Genomic DNA, 14,164 nt, shown 5'->3' on the forward strand with positions numbered 1-14,164 from the left:
CAGACAGAGAAATATCTGACCGAAATCAGTAGCCAATCGGGCAAATCTCACTGTGATCAGGATTCTTTTCAAATTACTTTTTGGGCCTCTAATACCACGAATCCGAGTCTCTGTTATTATGAGTGGTAATGGTATATTCAACTGCTGGTGGGCAATATTGTAACCGTCTTGGCCCAGTAACCCAACAATATGTAACAAACATATTTCTTATCAGTCTCATCTACGAGGAAACCTGAATGACCTTGACGGTTTTCAACATTTATTTTTGTTAATGTCTTTAGTGGTTCTAAGTGGTTATAAGTCTCCGGACTAGCAAGATGCTGACGATCCGGTGATTTGAATCTAATTCCACTGAATTGTAATTAAGCTTTGGGACTGCAGTTACTTTATTAGTAATACCACTTGTACTACCATTTGTTGTGCCGACTCAACTGGATGTGTCTATAATATTATGACTGACGAAGTCTATAAGTTGGGAACCCACTTAAAGAAGAACAGGTTGTGTGGGACTGGCGAACATGCACGAGAAATATTTGACCGGAATCAGTAGCCAACCGGGCAAATTTCACTGTGAGCGAGATATTTTCAAATTACTTTTTGGGCCTCTAATCCCACGAATCCGAGTCTCTGTTAATATGAGTGCTAATTGTATATTCAAAGTCAACTGAAGGGCAATATTTGTCATTGTAACCGTCTTGGCCCAGTAACCCAACAGTATGCAACAAACATATTTTCGTCTATATGAGGAAACCTGAACGACCTTGACGGTTTCCACATTTATTTTGGTTACAGAAAGTCATTTTGTACACCGCGTATTTCTCTTTCTTTTCTTGACGAGCTAATGAATGAATGGTAACTCGCACCCAACGGTTCATGTGAATAATAATGATTGCTTGTTGTGCAAGAAGTCACGGATGTCTCTGGTAGTCCGGTGGTATAAACATGAGCAATGCTCTCAACAAACACAATACTATGTACGCTATTCTTTGCTTTAAATTTAACGATGAAAAATCAGAATGCAAGTTATCAGTCTATACTTTTAACATTAATTTCCTTGGTTTCCTAATGACATTGTCTATTTTTAAAATACTATAGGTTTGGCTCGAATAATTAAGAAACGTACTACAAACAAAATATATACATTAATTAGCTCAAAATATGCAGTGCAGATCTACAAGCTTTCTTTCTTGGAAAGGTGTGAATGGCTGTACCAGAGTATCTAATGAATCTTCTTTTTCCTTATATTCCAAGTATTCCAAGTCGCACGCTTCGGTCTTCTGATAAACAATAATACTTGTCGTTCCATCCACGGGCTTCCTCTGCTTTTCAGTTGTTGCACCCACGCTCTGGAACTGGTTACCTTTGAATATATTAAAGAAACTGCGATTCTTTTCAGATTTATAAGAACTTGTTAAAAAAACCAATGAAATGAATAAATCGACTGCTCAGTGCCAGAAATGGGTAAATGCAAAAGCTACCCTGTGAACATTTTGACAATTATTTTCTTTATTGGTAGAAAACGGTCATTTTGCTTAACACGCATTATATGTTTGATCCAAAACAGTTTTGTATTTTGAAGGGTGTACACGCTATAATGAAGCTAATGGTGTTGACGCGTTAATGAATGAAGTTTGCGAAATGCCGTTTATCTATTCGAAACCATCCACTCTACTGTGAAACTAATGAACAAGCAATGAATGAAGTTGATGTATAGAAATTGAAATAAATTTGGAACTGGATTTCGCAAACTCTCTAATAACTCACACTCACGTCTTGTTTTTCTGTTTACATGATTATTCCCGAGGTTTGATTTTGTTACCAGATATTCCAGATGAACCCAAAGAAAAGTCAATCTGAGGGCGAGGTTCTCTCACCAGTATGCCTATAACCGCTATGACTATTGTAAGTGACCGACCACATTAGTCTGGAAGACACCCTATGAAAGCGACAATAGTCTCTCTTTTTGTTTATCATGTTGAAAAGCAGGGAACATATTTCGCAGTCCTTTTGCATGTTTTGACTCTTTTGACTATACCAGTATACAGTAGCCTATTGTTCGCAATACAGCCGACTGGAAGACGAGTTTTCTTATTGTAACCGTCCTGGAGAAATACAACAGTAAACCCACATATAAAGCTAAATAACAAACATGTTCTTCTATATGACATTTATGAGGAAACCGGAATGACCTTGGCGGTTTGCCACCGATCTCCTCTTGTTGTTGGAGGAAATATGTACTATTTCCTTTATTGAGGATTCCTCGCATTATAGTTCCTCGTATTTTTGAAGCAAGATACATCTTTTGTCTTCGGTCAAACAAGCAAGCGTAACTTGGGCTGTGCCAGTTGAAATCCATATACCCCGCACCCCTTAAGGGGGTACTACACCCCTGCCCAATTTTGAGCCTATTTTTGCATTTTTCTCAAAAATTATAGTGCATTGGTGACAAGTAAGATATGTATATTATAGGGGCAAGGACTACAAATACTGCACTGGAAATTTTATTTCAGCGCAGACAACAGTTGTGGAGTTACAGTCAAAAATGAGGGAAAACCAATATTTGATCAATAAATCAATGACTACTTGCCTTGAGTTGCTGAATTTTCAGTGCAGTAGTTGTAGTCCTTGCCCCTATAATACACATATCTTATTTGTCACCTATGCGCTATAATATTTGAGAAAAACACAAAAATAGGCACAAAATTGGCCAGGGGTGTAGTACCCCCTTAAGGAAGAAATTTCCTAAATCTCCCACACAGGGAATGTCTATTTCAATGGATTCACTCAGGTAACCCCATTTGAAATTCACCTTCCCTGTGTGGAAGATTAAGGCAATGTCTTCCATAGGGGGTGTATGGATTTCAACTTGAACAGCACATTGCCAGGAGACCATAATGGTGGCGATGGTGGTGATGCTGCTGCTGATGATGATGATGATGATGCTGATGATGATGATCATAGCAGTTTATATCTTGACCATCGAAAACTTGTTTTCTGATTATATGTATACCAGTAATATTAAATAAAGTACCTAGTATCAGTAGGCCTACAAGGAGATATGTATTGTTGAAATAATGCCATTGACCTGTAAATCTACGAAAACTGAAAAGACTATTCAGAAAATGAGTGCATTAACCAGGTCAGAATATCCTAACGTCACAATGTTTGTGGAAAATACGGTCTGTCTACCCGCAGTTACCTTTGAAACGGAAACTTTACAGCCACTTTATTGCTAGAAAGATACTGATCACTGACTCGACTTACCCACTTTAGTTCCTCTGTCTAAATTATCAGAATTATCATGTGTTCGTAATTATGGTAATATTAATTGGTGATTCGGAATTTGAAATATTTGTTTTATTCCTGATTTGGTGTATAAGAAAGCGCGACTTTTCAAATCTTTGATAGATTTGAGTCCCCGGATTGGGTCATAAATTAGAACATTAATACCGTATATTATTAAGTTTAAGCATGTTAAGGAATCATATAGCAACGTTTGCACATTATTTTGTGGGACCTAGGAGCACAGCAGACACACCAAATTGCTTTCTGAATACGAAGAATGTCCTTCTCATATCAATAATTTTCATTTTTTTGAAATTCGTAATATAATACAAATTTAATGACACATTCTTGAAAATTGATATTTTTGATATTTTTGATATTTAACAGTCCTCAAAGTCAACTTATGTACTTAAAGTGTATGTAGCTGGGAGGAAAAGCCGTTTTTCATTTGAAAATGTTGACCTTTCGTATTGAAGAGATATACATTTTTCCCCAAAACACTTAAAATTGTTAGGTCTTTTGGGGGAAAATGTATAATCTTCAATACGAAAGGTCAAACATTTCAAATGGCTCTTCGTCCCAGCTACATACACTTTAAGTACATAATTTATCATTAGATTTAGAAAGTTTATGTCGAGGACCGTTAAATGTCAAAAATATCAATTTTTAATAATTTGCTATAGGCCTAAAATTTGTATTATATCCCGAATTTCAAAAAATCTAAATTATTTGATATCAGAAGGACATTCCTCGTTTTCAGAATGCAATTTGATGTGTCTGATGTGCGCTCATGTCCCACAAAAATACTGTGCAAACGTTGCTATCCGATCCATTTAAGCAGTGAGAGTAAGCTCAAATAGTTACAGACGAATATGGGTCAGGACTCGTACTACAGGCAAAGGTTAAATTCATGGCATGCTTTTATTGGGTTAAGTAAATGGATTATGTTTATTATGAAGAATTAATACGATGACTTAGCACTGATTACGTTATAGGCATATAGCACAATATCATGGGATAATTTCTCCCAATCTTCATTTTTAGTTAACATATTAATTTTTAAATGCTGCAATCGATGCTGTCACCAATGGGAACCGTATAAAGACGTATAAAGACACACCCAACTCCTTATATATGCTATAGATGATTCCTTGGCCATAGAAAGGAAAAATGGACCCAAATGACATTTGGTTCCGTAGACCATGATGTGAATTACAGTTTGACATCTAAGAAGAGCAAAATTGGTTTTGTTGGGAGTGCCATTTCTTTTTCCTGCTCGTTTTCTTCAATTCTGTTTCTTTTCACCTTTTTTACAGGCAAGCATGATTATATAAGATTTTCAGCTTGGCTTGACATTGCTTGAGTCTGGTCCCATCAGGACCCATGGTTAATTGTGTCTGCTGCCCGGACTGACTGCATGTGGATGACGTTCATAGCCCTAGATTGATCGCGCTTGACAATAAGTTGACATGGATCTGATTCGGATCTGACTCAGATCAGGATCAGACTAACTTGTTTGGTGATGATGAAGCTAAACCAGGGTTGATTTATTTATACAATGCCGACAGGCATAACAATAACATATGAGCAAGTAAGTTTTGCTTTGTATCACGACTGGAAATTTGTGTCAATTCAGCATCAACAAACTAAGTATAGGCATAGGCCTGGTTTTAATAATGATGTAGCTGCATGGGACTCGCGCATCGACCTATTTAAATTTTCATTTGTGCCAATTAGTTAATTTGTGCCAACAGTTAAGGATTGGAACAATCTTTCCCCGGACATAACAAGCATCACAGACCCCATCCAGTTCAAAACAGCAACAAGTATTGAACAATGTTAAAGCACAAGACTCTAACATCAAGGACTAAAGCACAGCACACGTACACACCATAATTCCTGCTCGTCTAGTTCCAAAAGGGACGTTGTGCAGTCACAAAGAAAGAAAGAAAGACTCCTTTTTTAAATCTATTTAAATAATGACGTTTATAATACCAGAGATCCTAAAATAACTTATAGGGCCTATATTTTCAGAAGCTCTGATACGGACTTCAATTATGGTAGTGTCTGGCCACGCCTGTTGGTATGAAACCTCCCGATTATAATTTCTACGATTTTACACAAAATCCAAATATAATTATCATTGTAATAATATTAATGCTTCAATGTATTTGAAGTGAATTTTGATAGTACTTTTTTGCTTTTAATCGTTTCAAATAAAATCTATTACAGTGCAGACATGTAGCCTACCTTTCATTCATGGTAACAGAACTGATGCTTGGTTTGGTATTATAGCGCCAGCTTTTGTCGAGACAGTGTAATGTACATGCATAGCATTGATAATTAGGTATAAGTATTTTTTTTACTATCATATATATATATATATATAATTATATAGGGTTAGTTTTGATTAAAATAATGCTCCATCAGAAAGTAATGATGGCTTAAGCGACATCGTCATCGTTATCGTCGCCGTGCCGTCATCATCATCATCATCAACATTATTTATCAAGTAATTATCATGCAAGGTGTCCCGGCGGACGGAAAGCTTGCATTCATTCGTCGTGCTTACGGTGTGCCGGCGAGCGGAAAGCGTGCATTGTAAGCGCACTTTGCGATTCATACTGTTCATATTTTTATCGGTTCGTCACAGTTGCATCATCATCGTCGTCATCGTCGTCCTCATCATCATCACATTCATCATCACCATCACTCAATGTTCCATCTTCGTCCTCCACTCTCACCACTATCACTAAAAGTCTCTTTTTTGTGTCAATATGACATATATTTGATGAAAAATATATAAGACTTGGTAAAACATCACTTATGTTTAATCAACCCGTTTTCTTCAATCCCTCCCCATCATTGCCCTCAAGTAATGCGTCAACATGACTTGTTTTTACAACAAATTGGACAGATTGGTAAAAGTATTGCCTCACCACGAATGTTCATCCTCATGTCATATCCCCGCATGCCTTCATATGTCAAAATAGTACCTTTTTCTAAGCCTCGTTTTTTATTCCAAATATAGGCCCCTATTCTCTATCTCATGTAAAATGGAATTCAGTCTTCACTTGCCTTTCTTTCACTATATCGTGCATATGTTCACTGCATTTTAAGCAGGTACATGTATATTAGTAGAGCTTTTTATAAGAAAAAAAATCAGAATAAGCAGTAGTGAGGTAAGGGCGAAACAAATCCAATATACCTGGCGCATGCATTGCTCTATCCTCAGCATACTTGTCATCTAATTAGTTTCCTATGCACGCACACACGGCTAGCAAAGCACTTCCAGCACCGTACCTATACTTGAAATTGTCATTAGCATTTTATCTGCTGCCAGGCAAATGACATCATGGTTCCGCTCAAACAGCCAACCAGCTTTCAGCCGGCCCTAGTTACCTCTACCTGCGCAGAACAATCCTGCACATATCAAAATCAGACGCAGGGCTGTCGAGTTGTATAGCGAGAAAAAGCATCACATCCTTGGCTTCTTTTTTTCTTCGACCAACCCTAACCATTGTGGTTTTACTTCTCGATGGATTTATGATTGGTCACCGGTCATCATTTTGCCGGTTTATATAAGGAAGCTCTAAGGAGCTTTACCGGCACATTGTTATCTTGTCATCGTTTTTGCAACTGCTTCATTTTTTACTTTTGCTTCTATTACGCATTCACCCAGGCGTCTATATGGACTGCGATACATAACCATCATCCCTGCGATACACCATGGGAACCGTATTGTCAATTTCACCGAAGTCTCGTAAAGAATATAATACCTACGCCGATACTGCAACTTTGAGTGTTAGTAATCTAAACGCTCTTTACAACAGCAGAAATATGGCGAATGCAAAGGAAAATTTGCTGGCGTCGGATCGCCCGATGAGGAAGCATTCCGCGCTATTTATAAGCGCTTTGGGATGGAAAATGTTCAATGTATCGAACAAGAAAAAACAGACATCAAGTATGGGAGTATCTACGACAAATGTTAACAGCAGTTGTAACAATCAAGGCTTCACCGGATCGGATAAGGCCAATAATAACGTACTAAAGCCACGGAATCTGACCAACAATAATGCAAACCATGCGCTATATCGACAGACATCGGAACTTTCGCCGCAAGATCAGTCAGGTGATTCCAGCATCAAAAAATCTTTCTCTTGTTTTAATCTCAACTCCCATTGCCAATCCAACAACAACGGTCACCAAAACAACCGAAATAGCGTACTATACGGACTGAAAAAATCCTCAAGTGGACAATTAAAGGTACCCCCACCTCCTCCAAAGAAGGTCATCCAATCTTCTACCAGCGAGCTTCTGAAATGTTTGGGACATTTTCTCTGCAGAAGATGTACGCATCTGCGTAGTTTTGACGCGAATGATGCTATTATGTGGCTACGGGCCGTGGATCGATCATTGCTAATCCAAGGTTGGCAAGACATTAATTTCTTGAATCAAGCTAATGTTGTGTTCATCTATTTACTGGTAAGAGAACTTGTCACACCTGAAGACGTTGTAACAGAATCAGAACTCCAAGCTACCGTCTTAACCTGCCTATATCTTTCATATAGCTACATGGGCAATGAGATTAGCTATCCATTGAAACCATTTTTGGTTGAAGAAGATAAGGAGAAATTCTGGACAAGATGTTTGAAAATCATCAACACCTGCAGTGGAAAGATGCTCCGTATCAACCAGGACTCAAATTATTTTACGGATGTTTTGAGCGAACTGAAAGGTTTTGCAAGAAGCTAACCAGCCGCCATTTTGCCAGAAACGTAAGAGACAAGAGGAAGATGCATTAACGATTCACGTGTATGCTGATGGCGAGATATGTTTATCTATAGCATCGTCGTGCAACCGGGGCTTGGTTTGCCGCCATGACGTCAATGGCTTTCATATATTACCTGGTGAAGAAAAAAGCCCCGGATATGCGTATACGTGTGTACGTTAGAGCATCTGAATTAAGAATTGGCTGCTTCCATCATGCATTAACATAAAAGTGTAACTCTATTTCATAGTAAAAATCGTTCATTTTTTCTGACTAATCAACGACGTGAAAAAAGATAAAGAAAGTACAATTTACGTGAACTAAAATATATTCTTCAACAACGCCATTCAGATCGATTTTCCTACGAACATATGGTACTTTTTCAAAATCAAGTTCCGATTGGAATTTTTTGCGCACAAAATTCGGCTTAATAAAAAACATAGCTGCACAAATTTGCAGAAAAAGCATCATTAACCAGTTCTAATCAGGAGACATTATAATTTCGACTGCGCAATTATTTTTTTCTTGAAAAGATCACGAGTCATCGTCATCAACTCCACATGCAATTATCATCATCATTAGCAAACTCTATGACTATGTTTATGTGCAATGTTTTTTCTAGACCAGTACAGTACAATATGTGATATAAAATGACAGCTATAGATGAAACCATATGGTTTATGACACTGATGAAGATCGAGGGGCTATCTCAATGAGAATAATCATCATCACCGTCGTCTTCGTCTCGTGCGCAACCAGGGCAGAGATATAAATATCATCCGGCTGTATATCTAAAGATGCTAACCTCGTCGGTCTATAGCTTGGAGCATTCTAGCATTCCAAAAATGTCAGCTCAACTCGAGTTCATCTTATTTATGATGAACAGTACTCATATTTTATATGTCATCTTATCATTGTGATAAATATTATATATGAAAATGGTAGTCATATTTGAAGCATTCTGTATCCATTTTTAGATGAAAATTATATGACATATTTTGTTTTTAAAATATGGCCATGCATTCAAATCCATCCATCCGTATTTACCATACTAGGAAAGGTATTCAAAGGGTTAATGTTTGGAAAATAATACTGAAATATGATAGTATTTAAGCTGTATATTACGGTCATATTAAATAAATTTCATTATCTTTTGACGATTGCAAAGAATTGTTATAAAACAATTATTATTATGATATAGGCCATCAATACAATATTAATTGCAAGGATTATTATAAGCAACTTCTACCTCGCAGTGGATAAATTTTTGATTGGCATTGATAGATTTAGTTAACACAAACAGTGACTATCTTTAACCCAAACATAAATATATAATATCTTTCCTAGTCTGGTTGCAACTCTTTCCTTCCGGAGGAGCTTTTATTTATACATGTGCAGATGAGATATGTTGTGTATAGCGTTATTTATGATTATGTATGTGCTCGTTTCTGTGTTATTGAACGCAGCAATTATTATAGAGAAGTATTTTATTTATGTTTCATCTCGCCAGTATACGCCCTAGTCGGCTTAAAAAATTGGCAGGGTTGAAAAAATGGATGTTATTTATGGTGCGTTTGTAATTATATTCATTTACAAAGATATTTTTCCAATCGTAGAATATACCTATTTATATACATATTATTGCTCAACGTATTGTTTGTCTTATTTATTATTTGTATTGAAAGAATGCATTGTTTATTTCAACAGCTATTTTTTCTTCATTGTTGTTTTCAGCCCGTTTATAGCGAACCATTCTTTTGCTATATTTTTTTGTCAACATTCAACCATATTTCATGTTAATATTCTGCTTTCTTTACAATCGTTCCTATGGAAACGGCTTTACAGCCCGCGGATTTTGTAGCATTTTCGCTTCAGTGATTTTTTTCGCAATTAACGTTTGTGATTATTGATTGAAAATTGTGGCAAAGTGTCTGAGAAAGTAATTTAGAAACAATATATTCGTCATGCGTTTTCAACAAAATTGCATATAAAAACCGACAAAAATAACTAAAGTAAAATGTTAATACTTCGAAATCGTTTAAAAAAACGATGATGTTTGAATAAATATTTATCAATTTATAATAAAAATAAACTGATCTTGTGGGAGAATTGAGAAATAAGAAAACATCGCAAAATCTTGTTTCGATGCGAAAATGGTAAAAGCGCGCATGCGCAGGGCTCTATCAATGATGCTTCAAAGCAGGCAACCGGCATCCTCATCCCAATAAATTGCCATCAAGAATTCCACATTATTGTCAGTTTGTACAGTGTAGAGCATTTTGTAAGATATATTATAAAAAGTACTACCGTGTATAACTTTTATTAAAACTATATATATGTAGATAGAAAATAAAACCAAAGATTTTAACAGAGATAATGTATCCTATAATACTATGACAGAAGGGTCAATGAAAGAGAAACTATAATAGTGCAATATGGTTTTGATCATATTGATATTGTAATGGTGCGATGGGTTTTTTCCTGAAAGGAGTTTAAAACGGAATAAGGAAGTTATGTTTTGGGTTTAAGGAAGTGAGTTTGAGTTTATCTCGGTGAAACAACTTCCTTATTGTGGATGTTGATTTCCCCACACACACAAATTCAGAAAAATTAAGATGCAGAAATAGTTCACAATGTTTATTAACCAACTATCACAGAGAATTAGATAGTCGATGTAGATGTTGATACTCACAAGAGGAGTTCCAATGTTAGACCCTGCATAAAATTATATTCCAAGACCGTATGGTAATTGTTGGGTAGATTTTAAAAACGACGTCACCATGTCATGTACACAGTTGATCATGTTGATCATAAGTCAACTAAATGATAATCATAAAAGAAATATATTTACGGGCTGTACATATATATTATACATTGCGCCTTTGTGCGCACTAATTTAAAGAAACTGGCCGAACACTTTCTCTATGTATATAAGGTATTGCTGTATAAAAACGGCCAGGACTTTGCTGTGCTTTCATTCATCAATTTAAAAAGAAACGTACTTATGTACCATGCTAAAATGATAGTACTATTTTATGAAAATGCACGCGACATTGATACTTAATTTGCTTATTACATTACAAGCCATATTGTTCATTTTTATTTGAATTACTACTAAATCAAATTTATTCATAACTTCACTTAAATCAACCAAAGTTATTTTACTCTAACAATTCATTTGTTCATTTTGTCGCGTGCACCATGAATGTATTCTTAAACCTGCAATTTGTTTTCAATCCTAAAAACTGAAAAAACCTCTTACTCTTTTAAGTTACTAATGTACTCTGAAAATCAAATTCAAATCAAAAACTAAATAAACTTTCTAAAAGGCTTATAACTTTCGGAGATTTATTTTAACACATACGCTTTCTCTATAATATGAAAGCAATTTCCTTCCGTTCTATAGTTTCTGTTCTATATTTGATTTCAATTTTATAATAATTATGAATTTAATTTATAAACTTGACAATTAATGAAACTCTAAACCTTGGAACTTTTATCCGAGTACTGCACATAATGTTATTTATGCATGCTCTTGTTATACACTGTTGCGCTTTCATTAAAAACGGCGCCATTTTTTATTAACAGCCGTTGTAATAATAGTAAAAATATCATATGTGTAATACATCATGAGAAACTTAAATTACTGGAATAAGCCCAAATTTGTATACGATTGAGTGACAATGATATCATATTTTAAATCACAAATATGTAGAAGTCATCAACAGTATTTTGTTCCATTGTAAGGGACCGATCGTTATTTACGGCAGGGGGGAATGAGCGTTTTGGAAAAAATATCGACAAAAAAAATCGCGTTACCGCCACGCGTCCGCTCAAAATGTTCGCGTTCCCCTTGTTTTCCCAATTTTCTCCATTTAAAATTTAACAATCCCCCTCCTGGTTCAACTAAAATTTCAGGTTCCCCCCTCAAGACCACAAAAATTTTCGTGTTCCCCCTAAATTTACCCATTCCCCCCTGCCATAAATAACGATCGCTCCCTAAAACCTGAGACTATTATACCTGTAGTCTCAGCTAAAACTATAGCAAATATAACTCGCCCAGGTTTTAACTTGCACTTGCAGTTTTAAAAGAAAGATGGACATATGTATACTTAAAAATCGTATTGTTGGGTTCATTAAAATGCGTATGGTATAACATTCCAGTGTTATTATAACATCTTAAGTCTATAATATCATTGTATTTACCAATAAGAAATTATTGGTTTGTATCGTACTAAACAGTACATTTATACGTAAAATTAATTTCAATGTGTGTGCATGTATCCGTACAGCTGATTCGCAGACGATTTACCCGCCATATTGGTTTTTGCTTACAGCGCTGGGCGTGGCATACTCATGCAGTGTCTTTACCTTATTCAAAGATAGATGACAAACTCACATAGACGTTAACTGATATACAGAGCAAAGTATTTCTCGCTTAAAATTACACTCATGAGGCTCTTTGAGCACATGTAATTCAAGATGTTTTGGAAGGAAGAAATTTTGTAGCTATATACCAGGCATATGTTCGATAGCTTCTGGTGCTGGACACGCGCTGTCAATTATTTAGTGCGATACGCTTCACCAGAAACACTTGAGGATATAAATTCAGTTTTTAATGCTGATACTCTTTAAACAACCATTTATTTCAAATTTATATTTTGATTAATGAGAAAAATATCCCAGAAAGGAAAGAGATTTTTAAATCATGAGAATATAATGTGTTAAGTTAAAAAAAAATAAGAATCATCTTAGAAAATAACCCGACCATTAATGGACACTCATATAAAATCACCGGACATCTCTGTTGATAAATTTATATTAGTTTTAACGTTTATGTATTTCTTTTTCAATAATGTTAATAGAAAAATATTACATTCCTACAGAAGGTAAAACACTTATGGCTTGCTGGTGACAAACCAGCCATCGTGACGTATCCTATTCATATTATCGATATATACACTGTATAAATTACGGTCAATTTGGCAGCAAGGTTCTCGACTATAATATTCATAATTATTATAGTCATAATAGAAACAACAGCAGCAACACACGGAACGCCTTCTCTCAGCTGTTAATAAATCGAATCTAATTTCCAATCAATTATTCATGAGAAAGAGTAATTTGATGACTCACAAAAAGAGTCGTCAATGCGAAATATACAGATAATTATTTTAGCACGAAGCATTATGGTTGCACATACTCAAAAACACTGCAAGTGTCAAATTCAAATCTAAAAATCTTGTCGGAAATTTCCGCAGTGTTTGATTTCATTATTTGAAAGCATGCAATTAAGGGTTCGTCGCATAGCAAAAACCAAAATGGCCGCCGCCTATCGCAAATGTTACTCACAAAACCATTGGAATAAAGTATTTGTCAGTCAGTATATTTAATGTCAAATGTACTTAACTTTACTGTGTATACTTTTTTATTTTATACAATAAATGGAGAAGTACTTAAACTGTCATGCCCCTTTGGATTGTTTTAGAACGAGTGCTTAAGTTAAGATGATGGTGTTGAAATCATATAAAAGATGTTGAGTGTTTTGTATTTGAATATTTCATCATACACGCAGTGCGTGTGACTGTTAACCCTTTTAACAGTGGAACGTTAACATGGTTAAGTATCTATAAAAAAACACTGTTCATTGTAAAGCACAAAACAACGTTAAAGTCACCATCTATGGGTATCCCGCACTTGAATATTTTTGTACTTAAAATATCCCGTAATTAAGATATAAAAGAGGAAATCTATTGTTTTATTCAGTGAGTGTGTGAAAAACAAGAGAGATGTTTAAAGACAGAAATAAAATCACATGCATATGATACATGCATGAAAACGGATATGATGTTATTTGTTCTTGCCATTATTTTGTTGCGTTTCCTCAAGTTGTTTACCCTCTGTCTCCAAAGGAAGCAATTTCTTTCTTTCTTTCTTTCTTTCTTTCTTTCTTTCTTTCTTTCTTTCTTTCTTTCTTTCTTTCTTTCTTTCTTTCTTTCTTTCTTTCTTTCTTTCTTTCTTTCTTTCTTTCTTTCTTTCTTTCTTTCTTTCTTTCTTTCTTTCTTTCTTTCTTTTCTTTCTTTCTTTCTTTCTTTCTTTCTTTCTTTC

The 14,164-nt window shown here is 35.4% G+C and overlaps 1 protein-coding gene across 1 annotated transcript; it reads left to right on the plus strand.

Moving 5' to 3' along the window:
- Window positions 1-6,678: 6,678 nt before the first annotated feature.
- On the plus strand, window positions 6,679-13,899 carry LOC140151342 (cyclin-dependent kinase 5 activator 1-like). The gene is made up of 2 exons (XM_072173652.1): window positions 6,679-11,798; window positions 12,090-13,899. Exon 1 carries the CDS (start codon window positions 7,015-7,017, stop codon window positions 8,038-8,040), a length of 1,026 nt encoding a protein of 341 aa, XP_072029753.1. The 5' UTR covers window positions 6,679-7,014; the 3' UTR covers window positions 8,041-11,798; window positions 12,090-13,899.
- Window positions 13,900-14,164: the final 265 nt, after the last annotated feature.

The sequence above is a fragment of the Amphiura filiformis genome, chromosome 4, assembly GCF_039555335.1.
Source record: "Amphiura filiformis chromosome 4, Afil_fr2py, whole genome shotgun sequence".
Taxonomy (NCBI): domain Eukaryota; kingdom Metazoa; phylum Echinodermata; class Ophiuroidea; order Amphilepidida; family Amphiuridae; genus Amphiura; species Amphiura filiformis.